Source organism: Wolffia australiana, chromosome 13 (genome assembly GCF_029677425.1).
Source record: "Wolffia australiana isolate 7733 chromosome 13, ASM2967742v1".
Lineage (NCBI taxonomy): Eukaryota > Viridiplantae > Streptophyta > Magnoliopsida > Alismatales > Araceae > Wolffia > Wolffia australiana.
In genome coordinates, this window is record NC_135847.1 from 13,973,945 (window position 1) to 13,993,781 (window position 19,837).

The following is a 19,837-nucleotide window of genomic DNA, read 5'->3' on the forward strand; positions in this document are numbered from 1 at the left end:
AGAGAGAGAGTGAGGGGGAGAGGGATAGATAGATAGATAGAGGGAGAGAGAGAGAGAGAGAGAGAGAGAGAGAGAGAGAGAGAGAGAGAGAGAGAGAGGGAGAGAGAGAGAGAGAGAGGGAGAGAGAGAGGGAGAGAGAGAGGGAGGGGGAGAGGGATAGATAGATAGATAGAGGTAGAGAGAGAGAAAGAGAGAGAGAAAGAGAGAGAGAGAGAGAGAGAGAGAGAGAGAGAGAGAGAGAGGGAGGGCCCATGACATGCCATGCAACAGTGACTTATTTTTTCTCAAAACTTTCGGACATGTGAGGGGACGGGAAACGGGATACATGTGACACGTGATACAACAGTTTCTCACGTCACCGATCGTCATCCGTCACTTCCCTAACGTCCGGGGGCGGACGTGCCGTTCCCTACGGCCCAGTAAAATCAGATGGACCTTCCGATGAACATATAAATACCTGAGACTGAGACACAAGCGAAAAGTGCATGAGAAGGAAGCTCAGCCGAAGCTGGAGTGGACGCTCCATCTCCCGCGGAGATAATCATCGAGGGAGCCGTGCGACAGGATGAAGTCCGACGTATGATCGGAGCTCGAAACGGAGAAGCAATCGTCCTCCACATCGAGCAGGGCGAGGCTGAGATGCGATCGAAAGTTCTTCGCCGAATCCACACCTTCCTCGCCATCATCCATACCTGCCGCATCCTCCTCCGCCTCGGCCTGGATCGCCCTTCCCCTCTCGATCGCGCCTTTTTCACCTCGCAGAAGCTTCAAAATCTGCCGATCGCGGTCCAAATCGGCGTCAGAAATCGCAATCGCTATGTTTTTTCAAGATCCGGAGTTGATTTTTGCCACTTACGAAGCTCATTCTAGGGCGCGATTTGGGAGCTTTCTTGATGCAGAGATCGGCGGCGAGCGCCATTCTCTCGGCTTGATCCGCGTTGTAGTTGCCTCCGAGACGCGGATCCAAGATCTTCGTCGCTTCACCTCTCCGCATCAACGGCTTCGCCTGCGTCATGATCGAAGCGGAGAAATCCCTGATTATCTAGATCTGTTCGTCAAACAGATCTGATTGATTGGAGATAATTCCTCACCCACATCACCAGGCTCTCATGGCCGCCTGGATTCTCGGTGTCGATCGGCTTCTTCCCCGTGAGAAGCTCCAGAAGCACCACGCCGAAGGCATATACATCGACCTCTTCGTTCAGCTTCCCGCTTATCAGATATTCAGGGGCAAGGTATCTGCAACAGAACAAGAATCAGATCAAGATTAAGATCGAGATTCGTCCATGGCCGAGGATGTACGAAAACGAACCCGAAGGTCCCCGCGATGTCGTTGCCGGACTGATGCGACGTATCTGAAGAATTCCTCCTCGCGAGGCCGAAGTCGGACAACCTTGGTTGGAGATCATCGGTGATAAGAACATTGGAAGACTTCACATCGCCATGGATTACAGATCTTGCCGTTCCTGATTCACCATGGAGGTAATCGAGCGCCTCAGCTACTCCAATGGCGATATCGAACCTCGCCGTCCAGCCGAGAGTGGAGGCGTCGTCGTGAAGGCTCTCTTCCAGGCTTCCTCTCCGGTAGTAATCGTAGATCATTGCGTAATTCTCATTCTCCAGGCAGAGTCCGAGGAGGGAGACGATGTTTTTGTCGTGCACAGCGGTGAGGATTTCAATCTCTGTAGTGAAATCTTGAATTACGTGGTCGTATCGATTCAGGAGCTTCACCGCCATCTCCCTTCCGCCGGGAAGAACACCTCGGTAAACCCTGCTGCTTCCTCCTTTCCCTATCAACATCTCTGCATATGATGGAGGTTTTTCAATTATTTCAGTCAATTCGTCAAATCCATTTACTGTTCTTCCCGGATGTTGAACTGTTACATGATTGGATCTCGGATTAGACATAGGGAAAGATGAACTGACAAACCTGGCGAAAAACTGGATGTTGCGTCGAGGAGTTCCTGGTAGCTGAACAATCTGCAAGTGGAAGAACATCTCGAGACGAGCGATTCCAACTCCGCCGGTAAGATCTTCAACTTCTTTGGATAAATTTCATCATCTTCGACGAATGTTTCGCTACTACTCATCGAATCTTCACGGCTAGAGATTCGGTACGATCGACCCAAGGACGAAAGAGACGGCCAAGATTCCGACGAAGAATCGCTTCTCGGCGAATAATCTCCGTCGATTGGCGGCGATTCTCGCCGGAAAAGAATCCTCCCGTTCTTCACCGCCATCACCGAGCAAGCGCGAGGAAGCCGCCTGGCGCAGCGCTTCGCAACGGAGCTCCATGATCTGATCATCAATCAAGAAAATCAGAGACGAAGGTCAAAGAAAATCAAGGATCACAGACAAGAGGATCGAAGATCAAACCCTAGCAATCCGGGGTTCTTCGTCGCCCCAAGAACGAGTTTGCTGGCGGCGAAGGTGCGAACCTCGCGGACAAGAATCCTCCTCAGAGACGACCCTCGACAGATCTTCAGCTTCAGATCAATCTGAAAAAAATTCCAAAAACAACCCATGATCAATCCTCCTCCTTTTCTTCATATTCTTCTTCATCTTCTACTAAACCTGTTTCAAGTTGCAGAATCCCTCGTAAGCCGCCAGCATGGACTCGAAGGTCTTGATCGTGCAAAGCAGAGACGAGCAAGAGTCTGCATGAAACAAAGCCCATGACGATGATGATGATGATGATGATGGTGAAGGGGGAGTACCAGAGGAAGAATAGGGAAGAACATGGAGGGCGATGACAAGATCGCCAGGGGCGGCCATCTTCACAAGAGCCCAGGTGAGAAGCTCCATGCTTGCTCCATCCATGGTCTTCATCCCCACCACCATCGTCTTCCCCTTAACTCCCATCTCCTCTCTCGCCATCTTCTTCTTCTTCCTCTTCCTTCAATCCCCAAGCTTTGAAGCTCTCATGGCGAGTAAATGGAGTAAAGAGGAAGGAGCGTTCTTCTTCTTCTCTGCAACTCATGCTTCCGTGGGGGAACCCGCTCCCCAGTTGACCAGATTATTCTAAGTCAACCTTTACACGTGTCCTTATCTTACAGGGTTCTTGTGGGTCCCACAGGTCTGGTGGATATAAATTTATTTTTTTGAAATACCGCGGCGGGTCAAAAAAGAGCTATGGAGAGAAGAAGGGAAGGAGAGGGGGAGGTGAAACTAGGGTTGGTTGTTCGTCGGTCGTTGTCGGAATCAACGATCCTTCCGCCGAGTTTCTTCGCTTCGGATTCGTTGGATCTCGCGCCCCGCCTTCTCGGGAAGCTTCTTCGCCGCGACGATGTTGTTCTTCGCATCACCGAGGTGAAACAACTGAACTCTGGCGATAGTTTTTTCGTATTTTTCTTGGAATGATCTTCGTATGAGATGTTCTTGTTGCTGGATTTTCAGGTGGAGGCGTACAGACCGAATGACACCGCCTGCCATGGCCGTTTCGGCGTTACTTCTAGAACTGCTCCCTTGGTGAGTTAATTTTGCCGCGAAGGACTCGAACTGCTTGAATTTTTTTTTTTTTGCGTCTTCTCTGTTTTAAGCCGTTTCTACAGTTCGGGCCCGGGGGACATGCCTACGTCTACATGTGCTACGGTATGCATATGATGCTCAACCTCGTAGCTGACAACGTAGGAGTGGGTGCAGCTGTTTTGATTCGCTCTTGTGAGCCTGTCAGCGGTTAAAATCCTTCCTTTGTCTCGTTTTTTTTTCAGATGTGCGCTTAGTCTATGCTATTTAAATTCCCAATTTTTTATATGTTTGAACGCAGCACTCGTAATGTGAATTGGTGTCTTCTCGTAATGTGAACGCGGCTGTTCTGTGCATCAGAAATTCAGATACAATAAATATGATGCCATCAGTTCTCTATGAGCTTATTCTTTTCTTCTTTTGGGCGTGGGTCTCTTAATGTGCAGGCGTTTGTTCGTTCTGAATTGGTGATTAGTGCGGTCATGAACATTTATGAATCTGATTGCAATCCTGGTCTAGGAAGAATATTACGACATGTCAGTTTGGGGGAAAAAATTATTTCTCCTGAGATCGATTATCTTACAAGATAAACGGGGCAAACGAGTGCTACATCAAGTGTCCCGAAGGAAATATCGTTTGGCTTGGTGCCGTAAATTTTTCTTCCTACTTTTAACCCACCCTCTCGATAAATTATCCAGTGATTGGTGTATAATATGGATCGCGTCTGATGCTTTAGAAAACGTCTTTCCAAATCATTGGGGCATTAATTGTTGTCCTGTTTCAGTCATATGTTTTACAAGGTACAAAACTTTGATGAAGGGAGTGGAAATAAAACTGGAGTGTGTGCGTATTTTTCGGTGCTTCTATTTCTTCATATGTAAGATGCATTCTTTTTTTATAAATAAATATGTTGTGTCTCTTTTATTTAACATCGAACACTGGATTTTGGTGTCTCCTCGTCCCGGTTAGTCTACAGGATTGGCGACTATCCAGCAACGAAGGAAAAATACAACAGATAAGCCTATTCTCCTCACCGGTCCTGGCAAGGTTAAAATTTTTACTTCATCCGGCTAATTGATTATTCTGCGAATTTATCCTGAAGGGTATTTATTTAAGAAAATTCTTCTGAGAAAAATCGTGTAAATTGTGAGTTCTGATTTCAGTTCTGCTGCGTTGACTTTTTCTATATGCAAAATGGTCAGATTGGTCAAGCGTTGGGGCTCTCAACAAAGTGGTCTGGTCACCCCCTCTATGAACCAGGTAAGTTCACCTCCTCTTCGTACTTCGTTTTCTTCTGTGACTGGATTTTCTAACAGGTGGTCTCGAGCTGCTTAACGGGTCGAGCCCTGAGGGCATTCTGGCGGGCCCGCGCGTCGGCATTTCCTACGCCTCCCCGGAACACGTGTCGGCTCCATGGAGGTTTGCTGTTGCAGGCTGTCCATGGGTAAGTGCCCCTCGGAAGACCCTTACAACGTTGGCAGCAACAGGACCTCGTACTATCATAAAAGCCTAACAGATTAGTTTTATCAGTTATTTGTCAGAAAATGCATTCCTTTGGAATGCTGGGTGAAGGATGACGATTGACGGTTCGGAACAGATGGAATGTGACTGAATAGGCCTTTCGTCACTCACCCGTCACAGGGCGTGTCGTTGCTTTGCAGTTATACAGATGATGGAATGGAGGGCAATTCAAATAGACTAGTTAAGCAGATTTTGATGATGGAAAGAATGGATCCCAAACGGAACAAGAGCTGATGAGGGTGAGTTTCCGGTGATCAAAGCAGTTTTGGGGGGGAAACCTGAGCTGCCCACCAGCCATAACCACTCGGCCACAGGGCAATAATTTGTGTGTATACCCTGTGTGGTAGCACCTGTTGATGACTTAACAAATCAGCCAGAAATATGTTTTTTTAATATGTTTAAGACTGAATATCTAAATCAACCCCTCACACGAGTCTACATAAATGACATTTAAATAGAAAGAGAGGCCCACTATCTGTTAGCGTTGGGTTTCTCAGAATTTGACATGTGGCTCAGCACATACTTGGCCAGCTGGAGCATGCAGGCTCCTAATTGATTCCCGCGGGGCACAGAGACTTTCCTGTCCACCATCCAAGATCCCGGATGGGACAGTTATTTCATCCATGGACGAAAAGCTCCCAGACGGAACAAGTTTTTCTTCTACAGATGAAATAACCGTTCCGTCGTGCATTCATGCACTATAATCCCTACTTACGGATCGTCCTGGACGTGGACGATGGACTGGATGGGACAAATTCCGTCCCATCCGACGTCCGGATTCCGTGCAGGGACGAAGGGCAGGATGAATTTTTTGACCGAAGGCATGAAAACCCTCCCGTCGAGTCCTCCTTGGATGAATATTTGTCCCGTCCGGTGAAAAAACTGTCCCGGACAAAAAAAACCTGTTTTACTTTTTTTAAAAATTAGTTAAAGGTATGTTAGCATTTTTTCCATATCGTTATCCATTGAGCCATTTAGGGCGCAACATACCAATAGAAAGAAGAAAAAAGGCCGACGACGACTCGTTTTGGGTGGCTATTTTCCCCTCCCCCTCCTCCACCCCCTCCAGTACCACCTCTCCCGTCCTCGCCGTCGGCATACGCTTCCCTGACATCCTCCACGCCCATCCTCGTCGTCGGAGATCGCTTCCCCGACAGTCGCGTGTAGGAGGCGTAAATATCCAATAAAAATAATTCCAAGGTATCATTAAATTAATAAGGATTTTTCAAAAAAATCTAGGGAAATACGGAGGGGAGATAATGTGGTGGGGCTTATGTACAATTATTCCTGAGCGCTGTCAGTTTGGGCGCGCATAAAAATACAGGGGCTTTAATGCAAATTGTCAAAGGGAGGCCATGTGGCTACATCTCAACCGTCGGATGTGAATCCTGCGGTTTTTTCGTTCTGTATTTGTCCATCCATCGCCCTAGACTTCCGGACGGACGGTTTTTTTGTCCCGCATGAAGAAAATCGTCCCGTCCAGTCGTCCCATGACGAATTTTCATCCCAAATTTCGTACATACCCTTGGCCGGGATAATTTTTTTGTCCTAGGATGAAAAAATCCTCACGTCGACGTCCATGCACTATACCGACAACTAGACGTGGTCGTTTGGTCCTTTTTGTGCAAATTTGAGCAAATTGTTTGTTCTGTACGGTTTTCCCAGCAGAACAAAAACGAATTCGAACAGAACATCGCACAGACCCGTGTGCAGTTCTTTTGTTCGCTTTGTGTGAATTTTGTTCGTTTTTTTAAAATAAAAAAGAACATAACAAAGAACAAGACCTTGTGCGGTTCTTTTGTACGAATTTTTTATTCGTTTCAAACGAACAGAACAGAACAACCATGTCTACTGACAACTGTTAGGAGAAACGAACAGAACAGAACAACCAGTTCCGTCCCATGCGTTCGTCATCCGTCCCAGCTAATTCGTCATCCGTCCACGAACTAGTATTAATAATGACAAGTTATCAGAAAGAAAGGCCCATTATCTGGGAGCTATGAGGCCCACTCAAATCCAGCCCAGATTCATATCCTCAGTTTCCCGCGCAAACTAATTTGAACTTCCGCGGGATGAAGGAAGCATCTGTGAACAACGCGAGGGCTGAACAGAGAAGTCATGGAAGAAGGGTGGGAGGAAGATCTCGACGTGGACGACTCAGATCTCCCATCTCTCCTGCCATCGCGCTCCGGCGCCGTCCGCTCCTCCTCCCTCTCCGATATCTCTCCTCTTCGCCGGTGCTCGCAGTCCGTTGTTGTTCCATTTCATCAGCGGAAGCGCATTCCCGGTCCTGCAGGAGCTCTACAAGCGGCCATGCATCGGCAAGCCGCCTTCGAGCAAGATCGTGGTGGTTGGCGCTCGGATGAGCGGGATGAGGAGGTTGACGAGGATTTCACGCGGAATCCCTGGCTTTGTGCTTTAGATTTTATCGGTGCTTACGCTAACCTGAAGCTTTGATTCTTATCTCGATCCAGTTTTTTTTTCATTCCTTTGGATTATTGGATCTTATGAAATCGGAGATGCAGGTGTGGATCGAAATTCCTTGGAACAGTCCATAGCTTCTATTAAGGCGCTGCGGGGAACCGAGAGAATTGCTCAGGTTTGATGAAGTTTCATTCTGAATTTGTTTCTCTGATTAATTTGAAGGCGTATTTCACTTTGCTGTTCGTTGTGTAGATCGTGGGAATCGTCACATCTTGTCGACCTAATGGTTTAGGCGATGCTTTTCTGTCTCTTAAGGTGAGCATTTTTTGTGCTTTCTTCGCGCATTTTTCTGTTGAATCCGTCTTAAGTGTGGATTATCATTAGGATCCCACTGGAACCATTGGTGCATCAGCCCAGCGGAAGGTTCTCACGGATGGCAACTTTGGTGTGGATTTGTCGGTCGGCTGTGTTCTTGTTCTAAAGCAGGTTTTTCTCCATAAATTTAGAATCATTGTCCACATCTTATTGAAATTAGCTTTACTTTTCTTAGACAACAGTACAATAATCTCATTTTTCAGGTTGCTATTTTCTCCCCTACACGATCCACAAGCTATCTGAATATAACTTTGAACAACATGGTCAAGGTATGCGTCTATCTCTTGCTCCCAATCAAACACGACTTTTCTCCAACGATAGAATGATCCTTGACCTCATCTGATGTAAATAACAGTGTCTTTGAGAATCTTAAGCAGTTCATTACAAAATAACTATCTCAAGCCATGTTCCTGGTTTTGGGAAAAATGTGTTTCTTCCTCTTGTCTTCCTCAGAACTTATCATTAACAAAGTTAACAAAACCAACTCATTCCTACCTAAAATGCTTGAGATAGCTTACTGAAGCCCTCTCCATCCGACTTGATTTGAATCATCATTCCTACATCAAATTGAACAGTTTTTCTCAGGGCAGTTCATAGTCTGATATTACAGAAGAAATTCAAAACGTTCCCTTGAACAGGTGTTTGGCAAGGACTGCGGGCCTCCTCCCCTTAGACGAATCCCTTCGTCATCTACCCTTCTACCTCCCCCGACTTCCTCTGGTTCTCTTCTCGTCCTCTCTCCAACTCTTTCTCTCTCACCGTAACGTGTCTGATATTCAAAATTTTTCTTGATAGAGGGAGTCAGCGAAAAATTCAACTCCTCGCGCTCAAGTCCAAAGAGGAAAACAGAGGCAGAACGAAGCGTAGAGAATGCCCAGAAGGCTGCTGTTCCTCAGTGGACGGACGAGGAACTCTCGCTGCTGTTTTCCGACGATCAGGATCTCGCCGATCTTGCCTTCTAACGAAATTCAGAGCAGAGAAAGAGGCATACAACTAACAGAGAACATCAATCAACTTTCGCTGAAAATTTCCGCTGAATTCCAATCAAGAACAAACCTGATTGATTGATCTGATTGATCAAGACTGGACGACGAGGGGGATCTCGCTCTCGCGGGAGTTATGGGAAGACCCGTCGGCGGGGGGCGCGCCGGGCTCCTGGGGGGGCGCGTCGCCCAGCACGGTGGTCGCGCCGAAGCGGACCCGGCGGGCGCCCGGGGGCGAGCCGGCGGCGGGCGGGGCGCGGGCCGGCGGGCCTGGGCCGGGGGCGGGGGTGGCTCGGTCGGAGAAGGCTCGGTAGAGACAAGTGACGCCCCAGAAGAGCCACGGCACGGCCACCAAGGCCATGCCGGCTGCCGAGTACCAGGCCGTGTCGTCGGACTCGGGCAGAACAAGGGAAAGCACTAGAAAGACTCCCCCCGCGATGAGGAAGAGGAACAGCGTGGCGAATATGAGGTACACGCATATCTCCAGCTTCTTCCTCCTCCACTCCTCCTCTTCCCTCGTCATCTTCTTCCTCGCTTCTTCTCCTCCTCGTTGTCGTTCTTGCGCTGTTCTTCCTGTTCTTGCTGATTGTCGTCTGTTTCCGGGGCGGTGGGGTGGTTTTTGTTGCCTTCCTGTTCTTGCTGGTTGTCGTCTGTTTGTAGGGGGGGGGATGGGTTGTTGTTGTCCTCATGTTCTTGCTGATTGTCGTCTGTTGGGGTGGTTGTTGTTGTCCTCCTGTTCTTGCTCTGTTCTTCCTGTTCGTGCTGTTAGCGCTGTTGGACGAAAACAGATGACGTTTTCGAACGGACGGAATGGGTGAACGGTCTGTTGAAATTTTTTTCATCATTTTCATCATTCGTCATCGTTACAAGACCGTCATTCGTCCGTTCCGTCACTCGTCCATTGAGAAAAAACAGAACGGAACGGATGTTCAGATGACGCAACGTTCGTTGGCTTTTCTGCCCGCCACTGGTGGATCTGCTCCTCTGCCGGCCAGGCGGTGCCGTCTCCTCCGCTGCCTGCATCATCCCCCCCTCCTCTCTTTCAATGGACGAGTGACACTGGCGGCCACTCCGGCAGAGCTCGTTTCTCCCGTCCTCTCCATCTTCTCTCTTGCTCTCCTCTGCTCCCCTCTCTTTCCCTCTTCCTCTCCTCTAGACCTGTCTCTCTCTTCTATCCTCTCTCTTTCTCTCTCTCTCTCTCTCTCTATATATATATATACTATATAATATACAATATACATATATTTATATCTCTTTATCTTCTCTCTTGCTCTCTCTCTGTCCTAGCGACCTCTCTCTACCCAGATCCAAAGGATGACCTGAGAAAGCTGTGATTTTGGCAAAGACGACTTTGAGCCTCTCAATCCTTCCTTCCCCCCTCCCTCTCCTCCCTCTGCCCTGCCGCTCCTCTTCCTCTCTTCCTCCTTCGTCATCAGAAAAAGTCGTCGTCATTTTCGTCATCCGTCATTAATGACGGATGACTAATAACAAATGATGGATTGCCCTCCGTTCAGTCATCCGTCCGTCGCTCCGGATGATGATAGATGACGATTTTTGAATGGACGATGATGAAACATCATCTGTCCTACAGCTCTGTTGTCTATTGGGGGTGGTTGTTGTTCCCCCCTAATTGTTGACATTTGGATATGGGCTGCTCTCTCGAAACTCCCCAATTCAATTCCTTCATCTTGGCGGAGGCCTATTCCAAAAGGTTCCTCCCATCCCAGCGAAAAAGGTGAACACAGAGGAAAAAAGCCTTTTAGATCTCATTTCTTCCAGCAGCTTTGATTTTGTTAATAGCAATAGGTTCTAAGGTTATTTGTTTGTGATAAATTAGAAATTACTGTTTTAATCATGAGATAATCAGAATGGAAAAAATATGTCAGTGGCATATGCCTTCAGTAAAAAAGTTTCCGAAGGTTGCATGTGGTAAAGTACCTTACATTGTCATTGTGTCATTTTCGTCTATGCTGTTGAATCCCTATCTTTATCTCTACCCATGATTGCTCTATATTCTTAGTAGGGGCAGGACTAATAGGAAATTGTAACACAGCCTTAGTACAATAACCGCGTAGAAACTTGAGCTGAACTCACAAGTCTTGTTTTACTTGAAGATGCCAAGTCCTTGGGTCCGCAAAAGGGTTGTGCTTGGGTCTACTAGCATTGGAGCAGTCTCTAATGAATAGAACACTCAGAGTGGAGAAACATAATTCTTGACAAATCAAGATATTTCAATAACACTCTTTTAAGGGTATTAGGGGCTTTGAATAGGCCATTAAAGGTGCATCGATGACTATTATGATAGTGCCCATGAAACGATGCCTGGTCATCCATTTATGTTTGATCATTGTCATAACTTTTTCATCAGTCCCTTTCCGCCATTCATATGTTACGTACAATGGTACTGATTACAGACGGATGACTCACAAAGTAGATATGGATAGAGAGGGCGAAGGGAGGAAGCGGGAGGAAGAGGGAGAGGGAGCGGGTGAGAGTGAGGGGGAGGGAGGGAGGGAGAGAGAGAGAAAGAGAGACAGAGAGGTAGACATAGAGAGAGAGAGAGAAAGAGAGAGAGAGAGAGAGAAAGAGAGACAGAAAGAGAGAGGGAGAGAGAGACACACAGAGAGAGAGAGAGGGAGGGAGGAAGGGAGGGAGGGAGAGAGGGAGGAAAGAGAGGGAGAGAGGGAGGAAAGAGAGGGAGAGAGGGAGGGAGAGAGAGAGAGAGTGAGTGAGAGAGAGAGCGCTCCCTATGAGGTCTATTGATAATTCTGCTATTGCACAAAAATACAAACACTTGATGCTTTCTACCAGAGCATAGTGGTAGGGATGAGGTGCTTATCTGTATCAGCTCCTCATCTATGTTGGTAGTGTTGGCAAAGATCATGGTGGTGGCGCTAGAAAGCTAAATAAGGTCCTATAGCTTGGCAAGGATCATGGTGGAGCTGTGATCACAGTGGATGATCTTTCATGTCCATGCTATTGCGGATGCAGATATGGTTCCTGCAGTCACGAGCGTATACCAGTGACTTTTAGGCATCTCTAGTGTGGTCGACGGAGTAGAGAGATATAACATTGTAGGCAGTGTTGTGTCCAAAGATGGCATGTTGGGTTATGGGACTATATTTTTATGCATGGAACTTATTTTCATTAGCAGAAGCATTAGATTGTTTCGTTAATATTTTCTAAAATATCTAATACATTGAGTACTTTTTTGGCAACTTTTTCCACCCTTGACTTGTTTTTTGGGAGAGTTTCTTCAAGTCGATCAATTGTTTGACCTCCAGCAGTATCCATCCAAATAGAAGGTTTCTAGATTTCCTCTCCTTGTTCGCCGCTCCTTGAAGATCTTGTGATTTGTATCACAATCAAAGTAACTCGTGGAATAAGAGGAGAAGGTATAAAAAGAAGAAAAAGGAGGGGTGCCCAGATCTGGCTTGCATGGGCACCTAAAATGGGTGTCGTCCCCTTATTCATACTCATCAATGATTATTCACAAAACCCTAACAATAAAGTATATCTTTTAGTGTCCTTTTTGTTGTATGAGTGTGACCTTCTAGGCCCATATATCATTTTAATTAATAACTTTAAGGTCTAATAACATTTATTTACTAACCTTATTAATTAAACATATCAAATTATATATTAATTAATGAAGGATCAAATTAACCTAATCAATAGGCTAAGTTTCCAGCCCATGGGGTGCCAAGCTACACCTTTTGCTCTATAAGATATAGAGTATTATTTGAACTCTATTATGTATTTTTGTCTGTCATTAGTTACAATTCATGTATAATTCTTCGTCCATGTGAGACTCTAGTATGACTTAGGATATGGATAATCATCAAACCCTAATCCCTCATTTGGTTAGTACTGATGCATAACATGGGTCATTGGAGAGTGTCTTCTCCAATATCCTCACTACCTTAGCCAATGATTTAGATGCATCATCTTCCTTGAGTCAATATCCTCTTATATCGAGGGCGACTAATCCTGTTTTGACCATATAATCATCTCCATGGGCTTCTTACTATATAAGAGCTAAAACATGTTTAAACCCCATGAATAAAGACTCGTAAGCCATAGTCAAAACATAATCATCCATCCACGAGATGTCCTTGATGTCTCCGGTTAATAGATTGCTTATACAAGTGTAACATGTATAAACTTGATTGTCTCGTTTAGGTATAATGCCATTCAAGGATTCATATGGACCAATTCATTGAAACTCTATCTACAAAGAGCACCCACCATCTGTCTTTAGTGTCTCCATACAAACGACCACAAGATCAACCACACTTATCATATAAATATGATCATATAGTGCTATTCTATAAGGCTAATTTGATGCCTATCTCAATAATCCATTCAATAGGAATATTTAAAATACATGTTTAAAGACTAGTGATCATTATATTATGATATTATCATAACTCAATAAGTCATTACATGTATTCACGTATTTCATTATAAATATTACAATCGAATAATAATAAACAAATGTTTCATTCAATAAAATTAAATAAAAGCATCATGGTGTGATTTAGCTTAATGACCACATATGAAGTCATGTTATCAACATTGTACCTTCCCTTCCTTGGTGGTCTTTTTTCTTGGTACTATCTCTATCCTTGACAATTGTTGTTCCCATCCTTGCTGCTCATTGTTGTTCTTGTACTCGGGGCTCATAACCCCCATATATCGATGATTTATCCATAAATTCAATGTATATTTCTTCACATTTTTCATCATCCCTAAACATCATCAGTCATCATTGTTATCCTTTAGGTCATTTCCGTGGTTAGTCATCTGTCATCTGTGATGGATGACTGAATAACATTTGCTCTGTCATCTGTCCATCATTCTGGATGATAATGGATGACAATTTTCAGATAGTCTGAGACAGTTTGTCATCCATCCAACAATACTAGCTTTTAAAATGATCTCTAGTTAACCTACCAGTCTCTAATGGGCCTCAATAAATAGGCTTTTAGGCTACATCAGATTGGCTTGGGTTGTAAGTAGGGAACTTGAGGCCATATATACACATAGGCTCCGTTCCTTTTGCGAAGTAGTTACTTCGAGCTATGTCTTGTGCAATAGCCACATTAGCGACACTTGGGATGATTATACACATGGTGTATTGCCAATCCTCGATGTTGTATTCCCTTTGGCTATATAAAGTAAGGTTTCTAGAAATTAGAAACCCAATTTACTCCATAAATTCTCCAATCGAAATGCCATAGAAGTTTCCATATTTTTACCTATTATTATTGGATTGGTAATTATTGTTTAACTACCAAAAATGGTTCTCAAATAAGTGATCATGACATTATAGGTGTTTGCTATGGGACATATGCGACTTCCCTCAAAAGTATTATGTGGCATTGCCCCTTGTAGAAGTCCATTTTTTTCATTTTTTTTCTCTCATAACTGCTCCCACACATGAACTCATGCCTAAAATCGCACCCAATTGTAAATCCTCCTAAAGTCGTGCAAGGGGCTTGTGGGCTTGTTGCGACTGATTTTGGTGAGAAAATCAGATGTAATGTTTCTAAGAAAAAAGGACGGAGGTTGTATGGCAGTTCTCGACATTGTTTTGTGGAACAATTGAATGATTGACTCATGGATGCTGCGAAGTTGGACGAACCAATAACTGAAATGCATTCATTTATTTTTTGGCCAAGAATCATGTGTCTAAAGTTTTTCGAACACAAAACACATGTGGACTTTAGGAAGACCACACACTCTATAAGCTTTCACATATTTTACAGTTCTGTAAATTTGATTTCTTTGCTCATCGCATTGTTGCTTCATCGATCTAAGGAGAGCCTAAAGTAGCACTATCACACCTTAGGAACATCTTACTTCATGGACTTATCCTCCAACTGCGCTGTTGGTTATGATTACATAGTCAATATAAAAATAAAAGCATATGAGCTTCTTACACATTAACATCATAAAAATATATTCCAGATTTTAATTTCTTCGGGTATTAGGGTTAAATCAGGGGGATATAAAGTTTCATTTCGCATGAAAAAATAGTATTTCATGTTTTTTATTGCGCTGTACAAGATTAAAGTATCATATATCAGGAGGGAGGGTTACCTTGTTTTACCTATCTCACAAAAGTATGTCAGTGGTTTGAGGAGAAGCTTGAGATTCAAAAAATTGCAGCTGATATAATTTCATTGTTCTGGCTTGAGAGGGAAAATTAAACTCTCCCTATACATTTACGTTTTAAGGTGATTGACTTCTTCTGCTCATCACTTTATCACTTTTAAAGTCACACTTTCAGAACCCTTTTTAGGTACCTTTGTTATGGCTATTGAGCTAGGTGGGCATTGGTCATAGCCAAATATCTTGATTCCTAAGGGGTGAGTTCATTGGAGGTAGAAGGCCAATCTTATGTGTGACACATATGATCCATGATGTGCCCACCAATGCTAGGATTTATCAAAGCTAAGGATCAACAAGTCGGTAGTCCTTTAGTGTCTCATTAATTAGCAAGTGAGAATTTAAGAGATAGCAATTCTAGGTGCTTTGGAGCATGAGAAAATTTTTTTTGGGTCCTAAAGGCCTGGATCTGGACGATTATAAGGATTCCATGCAATGGAAGACTTATAACAAAATCATGATGGCATCGAAAAAACATGAAATGAAGAACCTGTGCACAGATCATTGATAACATGATAAATAAATGGACATTTGTATACATTTTAAATGATAATGGTATTATTAATTCAGAATTTATCATGTTATTATTTGAATCACCTAAATATTTATGCATAAGCTATAAATTCTAATTTTTCCACATTATGGTTATTTTTTTACTAACCTTACTTCTTTGGAGCCAAGAAGTTTTATCACTGATTAGTCTATAGTTTCACACGTTCAGAAATTCATAGGAATGACAAGATACACTTCTTCACGGGTTGGAGAATTTTTTAGAGTTAAGTGATTCTCACTAGGGCGCTTGAAAGGAGAAAAATAGTATTTTGGGCCTTCAAATGAGAAATCAGAGGAAGATGGGCCACTACCCGACCATTGGGCTCTCAAAAGCCTTCCAAAGAAAGAAGTTGAAGAGGCAAAAATGGCAAAAAATATAGAAAATACCCAAAGGGATATTTTAGTAATTCTTCCAATCTATAAATACTCCTTTTTCTCTTGTTTCCCCTCATTCTGGACATGCTCTAGTAAGTGGCTGGCGAGAAGGAGAATGCATATGTCAGAATCCAGCTTGTTCAACCTGCTTAATATAAGTTTGTTGAAGTTTTCATTCAATCTCATCTCTTGTTTGCATCGAAAAACGCCTGATCATGGAAAAATATAAGGATCCATACATAAGGGGAAGCATAGAGGGCTCACCAGACTTGTATCGAGATTTTAGGAACCTAGGTTTCCATTTTGACATCATCATCTATCCCTTTACCCTTAAAATCTATCATTTTGTCACTCTGAACATTTGATTTTCCCTAATTTCTCTCTATATAATCATTTCATTATCTCTATAGATATTCATACATATCCCTAGTTCATCCTCTTGAAATTTCATAAAAATTATCCTTCACTTTCACCTTCACATTCCATCTCAAACTTCTTCTACACTTTCTTTTCATTTTTTTTTCTCTATCTCTTCATTTCAGTTCTTTTCTCTCTCTAAAACCATTTATTTCTCTCTCTAAAATCCATTACAGTCTCCCTCTAGATCATCATTCATGCTTCCTTTCAATTTTTTTAAAAAAATCACGTTTGAATTCCATCATTTAGGGCAAAAAAGTGAAAAGTGGAGGACTTGGTCAAATTGACTAAGTGCTGACCATATTGGGTCAAGCCCAATAGGGCTTAGCCCATTTGGCTAAGTCTTGACTTAGCCGAATTGGGCTTAACCTTAGTGGGCTGACCCACTAAGACCAGCCCTATACGGGCCACACAAGGACTCCCGCTCCGCCACCACTACGCCGTCGTCGGCAGCGGTGATAGTCGGAAAAAGTATTTCCTTTTTCTATTATTTAAAAATTTCAGATAAATATAAAATATCCCTAAAATTAATATAATAAATATTCAGTATTTTTAACATCTAAAAAAATTCTAAAAAATATTTAACTCTCATTTTTAATATTTCTAGTGTTTTTTGGTTTTAATTAAATTCTTATGATCTAAATTGAAGTATAAATACAGAGAAAAACATGAAAAATATATATCTCAGAAATTATTTCCATAGAAAATTTCAGAAATTATATATCTCACTTTTAAATTCACATCATTCCAAGCTTGAGAAAAGTTCTTAAATTAAATTTACGCCTCTCTTTGGATTGACCCCTTATTTGCCCTATATTACTTATAGAGTATTTAAGTGTAAAAGTTTCATAAAAAAATGTTGGTTAAGTCTGATTCAAAACAATGATATATAATCCCTTAAATTGGAATTATCAATCACATCAATGATTTCTTGGATCCTCTAGCGAGATGAGTTGACCTACTCATATGTGCAGCCTATCGATGTATCCTACTAATCCTCAACACATCAAATCTCTTTATTTACCTTGGTGAGTTGTGTTCAACCTTTGTCAATATCCTTTCATTGTCCTAATTGTATTGTGAATGAGGAGAAGCTATGATGATAAGTGAGAAGGGTAAGGCCCCTAAAAATTCTGGCCTAATCAAGTTTCGTTTAGGGCCTTCCCCTAAGATATGTGGATATTTTTCATTTAAACTCTCAAAACCTACGCATATCTTCTAATGGCCAAAGACCATTTGTGTGTAGCCCTCAAGGCCCATATGTTAGTGTAGTTAATGACTCAAGTGGCCCAATGACATTTATTGGCCTTCCAAATTGATGGGTCGAGTCTCCAACCCGTGGGGTGGCAAGCTACACCTCGTGCACTAGAAGATACAAAGGAGTGTGTTTTGACTCACTTATGGAACATATTTGTCATCGGTCACCATGTATGTATAGTCCCTCATCCACTTGACGCTCCTAGGATGACTTAGGGTATGGTCAAACCCTATTCGGTCGTCCAAGGAAATATTGATGCATTTGAAAATAATTATAGAAATGTTTCTCTGATATCCTAATACCTTAGCTAAGGACTTCATCCCATCGTCTTCCTTGAGTTGTCTCCTCTTACACCCAGAGTGGACTATCCCATCTTCACCACTCAGTCATCTTCGTGAACTTCTTGATGCACCCAAAAAAAGATTATTTAGAACCCCATGATTAGAGACTCGAAGGTCATAGTCAAAGTAAAATTTTATCTCTACAAGACGTCTTTGATGTCTCAAGTCTGAGGATCACTTGCATAATGGTGACATTAATCAACCTCATTGACAGTTTGGTATAATCCCATTCAAGGATTTGATCAGATCAATTCAGTGAACTCTTTCAACTAAAAAACCCCACTAGACATTTATAACTCATGTTTAATGACTAGAGATCTCCATATTATAATCTCATCATAATTTACTAAGTCAGATCATGTATTCATGGACTTCATTATAAGCATCAAACGTGCATTCTAATCAACATGTTATATTAATGAACATTGAATGAAATATGGAATAAGTGGCTTGCCAGCCAAATATATTTCCATCAATTTTACGAGCATTCCCTTCTTTTTTACTACATAAGATCTCCGATTCAACAATTGAGGTTATGTATTGTACAATACTTCCACAAGAATATCAAAGAATGTTCATTTATGGGCTTTGTCCCCCTTTATGGTATTAAGAAAGAAATAAAGATCCAAATTTAGACCCTCAGAACAGTTCCACCTATGGAAAAGATCATGAAAGAGGTGATAAGAATGGTACCAGAATCCATATTTAATGTGGTGTTTAACTCGAGGCTCCAACTTGGCCCAAAGACAAATAGAAGAAGAGGGGGAAATCTCTTAATGGTTTTTGGAATTCAATTTCTGAATTCTCCAAACTAAAACATACAGGAAATCTAGATTCACAAAGAGATTTCTGATCAAGTATGGGGCCCAATATTATGTCAATGACCAAAAGTGTTTAAAAGATACTCAAGGCTGCCAGGCCAAGGGAATAATTTAGAATCTTGGATGTCTTCTTTTTGGGGGAAATTTTATTTTCAAAATAAAGCATTCCTATTGAAGGGGGTCTAGGGGGATAATGTTCAACATTATACGCTCAAGTAGCTTCTTAATAGAAAATGGAGTAAGTCATTAGGAGAAATAAATCTACAAATAAATCACATGACCCACTCATAGTTTCCATTGAGACAGCGGATGAATTCAATAATAATAATAATACAATTAAGTTGTGAAAAATAAGCAAGTGCAGATCTGAAAGTTTAGTGTAGGCTGTTTCTGATTATGATCGAATTCATTTTACCTAGTAGGGTGTAGGAGATGGGAGTGTTAGCCTAATATTCAGAGCTTAAGTATGTTCTCGTGTAGTAAGGAGCATGAGGAAGAATACGCGAGGTGTGAATGTATGAGCAGAAGTGAATGTAGTACCTTTCAAATAATGACTAAAAACCACTGTCTGATAGGTTATGAAAATAGTTTAGGTGTATGGAATGATTCAAACATTGAATCAGAGTCCATGATGGTTCCCAGAATAAGTTCAGAAATGAAGATATGGAAACACTAAGTTTGTGGAGAATGCCACTTGTAGGAAGCACACTACAAGCAAACTCCAATGGTTCTATGGTAAGACATATCTTTGGTGTTAAATAAAATCATTATCATGCAAATCGTCAAATATAATTAAAAGAATTAGAGGGGCTTTTTATGCTCCTCAAGCGCCAGCGTCAACATATGAATGTTAAACAAAGTTTCTTCAAACTGTCGACTTTGTTCATCACCATTGCAGTTGCGGTTGTCATCATCATAGTCAACCAAAAATTCATCATTGATTATATACATTATCCCCGTTCAACAATGTTTCTATCAATGTTGTCCATTATCTTCATAGCAAGAGTCTTCGTCATCATCATTGACAAAAAAATCATTTTTGATGGCAGTTGATGCCATTGTTAGTGACATTGTCATAGTGAGAGTTATTGTTAGTGACAAACATTCATCTTTCATCATCATCTAGGACTA

The 19,837-nt window shown here is 42.5% G+C and overlaps 4 protein-coding genes across 7 annotated transcripts; 2 read left to right on the plus strand and 2 right to left on the minus strand.

The window, feature by feature from the left end:
• Nucleotides 1-257: 257 nt before the first annotated feature.
• Nucleotides 258-2,943, minus strand: LOC144711184 (protein kinase STUNTED-like). Of its 2 annotated transcripts, XM_078585108.1 has the most exons (8): nucleotides 2,718-2,943; nucleotides 2,575-2,657; nucleotides 2,377-2,498; nucleotides 1,931-2,298; nucleotides 1,313-1,802; nucleotides 1,092-1,239; nucleotides 857-1,006; nucleotides 258-774 (listed from the first exon to the last, which is right to left on the minus strand). In XM_078585108.1, exons 1-8 carry the CDS (start codon nucleotides 2,875-2,877, stop codon nucleotides 499-501), a joined length of 1,797 nt encoding a protein of 598 aa, XP_078441234.1. In that variant the 5' UTR covers nucleotides 2,878-2,943; the 3' UTR covers nucleotides 258-498. The 2 variants fall into 2 exon arrangements, with proteins under 2 accessions (XP_078441234.1, XP_078441233.1); XM_078585107.1 differs by having other exon boundaries at nucleotides 2,575-2,943.
• On the plus strand, nucleotides 2,651-5,379 carry LOC144711186 (DNA-3-methyladenine glycosylase (MAG)). 3 transcript variants are annotated; one of them, XM_078585112.1, is made up of 8 exons: nucleotides 2,651-2,791; nucleotides 3,077-3,309; nucleotides 3,397-3,468; nucleotides 3,552-3,675; nucleotides 4,442-4,512; nucleotides 4,668-4,725; nucleotides 4,782-4,909; nucleotides 4,996-5,379. In XM_078585112.1, exons 2-8 carry the CDS (start codon nucleotides 3,133-3,135, stop codon nucleotides 5,047-5,049), a joined length of 684 nt encoding a protein of 227 aa, XP_078441238.1. In that variant the 5' UTR covers nucleotides 2,651-2,791; nucleotides 3,077-3,132; the 3' UTR covers nucleotides 5,050-5,379. The 3 variants fall into 3 exon arrangements, with proteins under 3 accessions (XP_078441238.1, XP_078441236.1, XP_078441237.1); XM_078585110.1 differs by having other exon boundaries at nucleotides 4,782-5,379; XM_078585111.1 differs by having other exon boundaries at nucleotides 2,652-2,791; nucleotides 3,057-3,309; nucleotides 4,782-5,379.
• Nucleotides 5,380-6,873: 1,494 nt separating this feature from the next.
• Nucleotides 6,874-8,911, plus strand: LOC144711185 (nuclear localized protein). Its single transcript, XM_078585109.1, has 7 exons — nucleotides 6,874-7,417; nucleotides 7,512-7,585; nucleotides 7,663-7,725; nucleotides 7,795-7,896; nucleotides 7,989-8,054; nucleotides 8,424-8,505; nucleotides 8,581-8,911. The coding sequence occupies exons 1-7, from the start codon at nucleotides 7,105-7,107 to the stop codon at nucleotides 8,745-8,747; spliced, it is 867 nt and encodes a 288-aa protein (XP_078441235.1). The 5' UTR covers nucleotides 6,874-7,104; the 3' UTR covers nucleotides 8,748-8,911.
• Nucleotides 8,763-10,064, minus strand: LOC144711187 (uncharacterized). The gene has a single exon (XM_078585113.1). It carries the CDS (start codon nucleotides 9,289-9,291, stop codon nucleotides 8,863-8,865), a length of 429 nt encoding a protein of 142 aa, XP_078441239.1. The 5' UTR covers nucleotides 9,292-10,064; the 3' UTR covers nucleotides 8,763-8,862.
• Between the last annotated feature and the right edge of the window lie 9,773 nt (nucleotides 10,065-19,837).

What these genes read in the sequence shown, in the direction of transcription:
- LOC144711186 (XM_078585110.1), top strand. Translation starts at nt 3,133, where the DNA reads ATGGAGAGAAGAAGGGAAGGAGAGGGGGAGGTGAAACTAGGGTTGGTT. An exon ending in TTGTTCTTCGCATCACCGAG is followed by an intron (nt 3,310 to 3,396) that starts GTGAAACAACTG and finishes CTGGATTTTCAG; the next exon opens with GTGGAGGCGTACAGACCGAA. An exon ending in TCCTCACCGGTCCTGGCAAG is followed by an intron (nt 4,513 to 4,667) that starts GTTAAAATTTTT and finishes CAAAATGGTCAG; the next exon opens with ATTGGTCAAGCGTTGGGGCT.
- LOC144711185 (XM_078585109.1), top strand. Translation starts at nt 7,105, where the DNA reads ATGGAAGAAGGGTGGGAGGAAGATCTCGACGTGGACGACTCAGATCTC. An exon ending in ATGCTTTTCTGTCTCTTAAG is followed by an intron (nt 7,726 to 7,794) that starts GTGAGCATTTTT and finishes GATTATCATTAG; the next exon opens with GATCCCACTGGAACCATTGG. An exon ending in ACCTCCCCCGACTTCCTCTG is followed by an intron (nt 8,506 to 8,580) that starts GTTCTCTTCTCG and finishes TTTTCTTGATAG; the next exon opens with AGGGAGTCAGCGAAAAATTC.
- LOC144711184 (XM_078585107.1), bottom strand. Translation starts at nt 2,877, where the DNA reads ATGGCGAGAGAGGAGATGGGAGTTAAGGGGAAGACGATGGTGGTGGGG. An exon ending in AACATCCAGTTTTTCGCCAG is followed by an intron (nt 1,803 to 1,930) that starts GTTTGTCAGTTC and finishes CATCATATGCAG; the next exon opens with AGATGTTGATAGGGAAAGGA. An exon ending in CGCGCCCTAGAATGAGCTTC is followed by an intron (nt 775 to 856) that starts GTAAGTGGCAAA and finishes CGCGATCGGCAG; the next exon opens with ATTTTGAAGCTTCTGCGAGG.
- LOC144711187 (XM_078585113.1), bottom strand. Translation starts at nt 9,291, where the DNA reads ATGACGAGGGAAGAGGAGGAGTGGAGGAGGAAGAAGCTGGAGATATGC.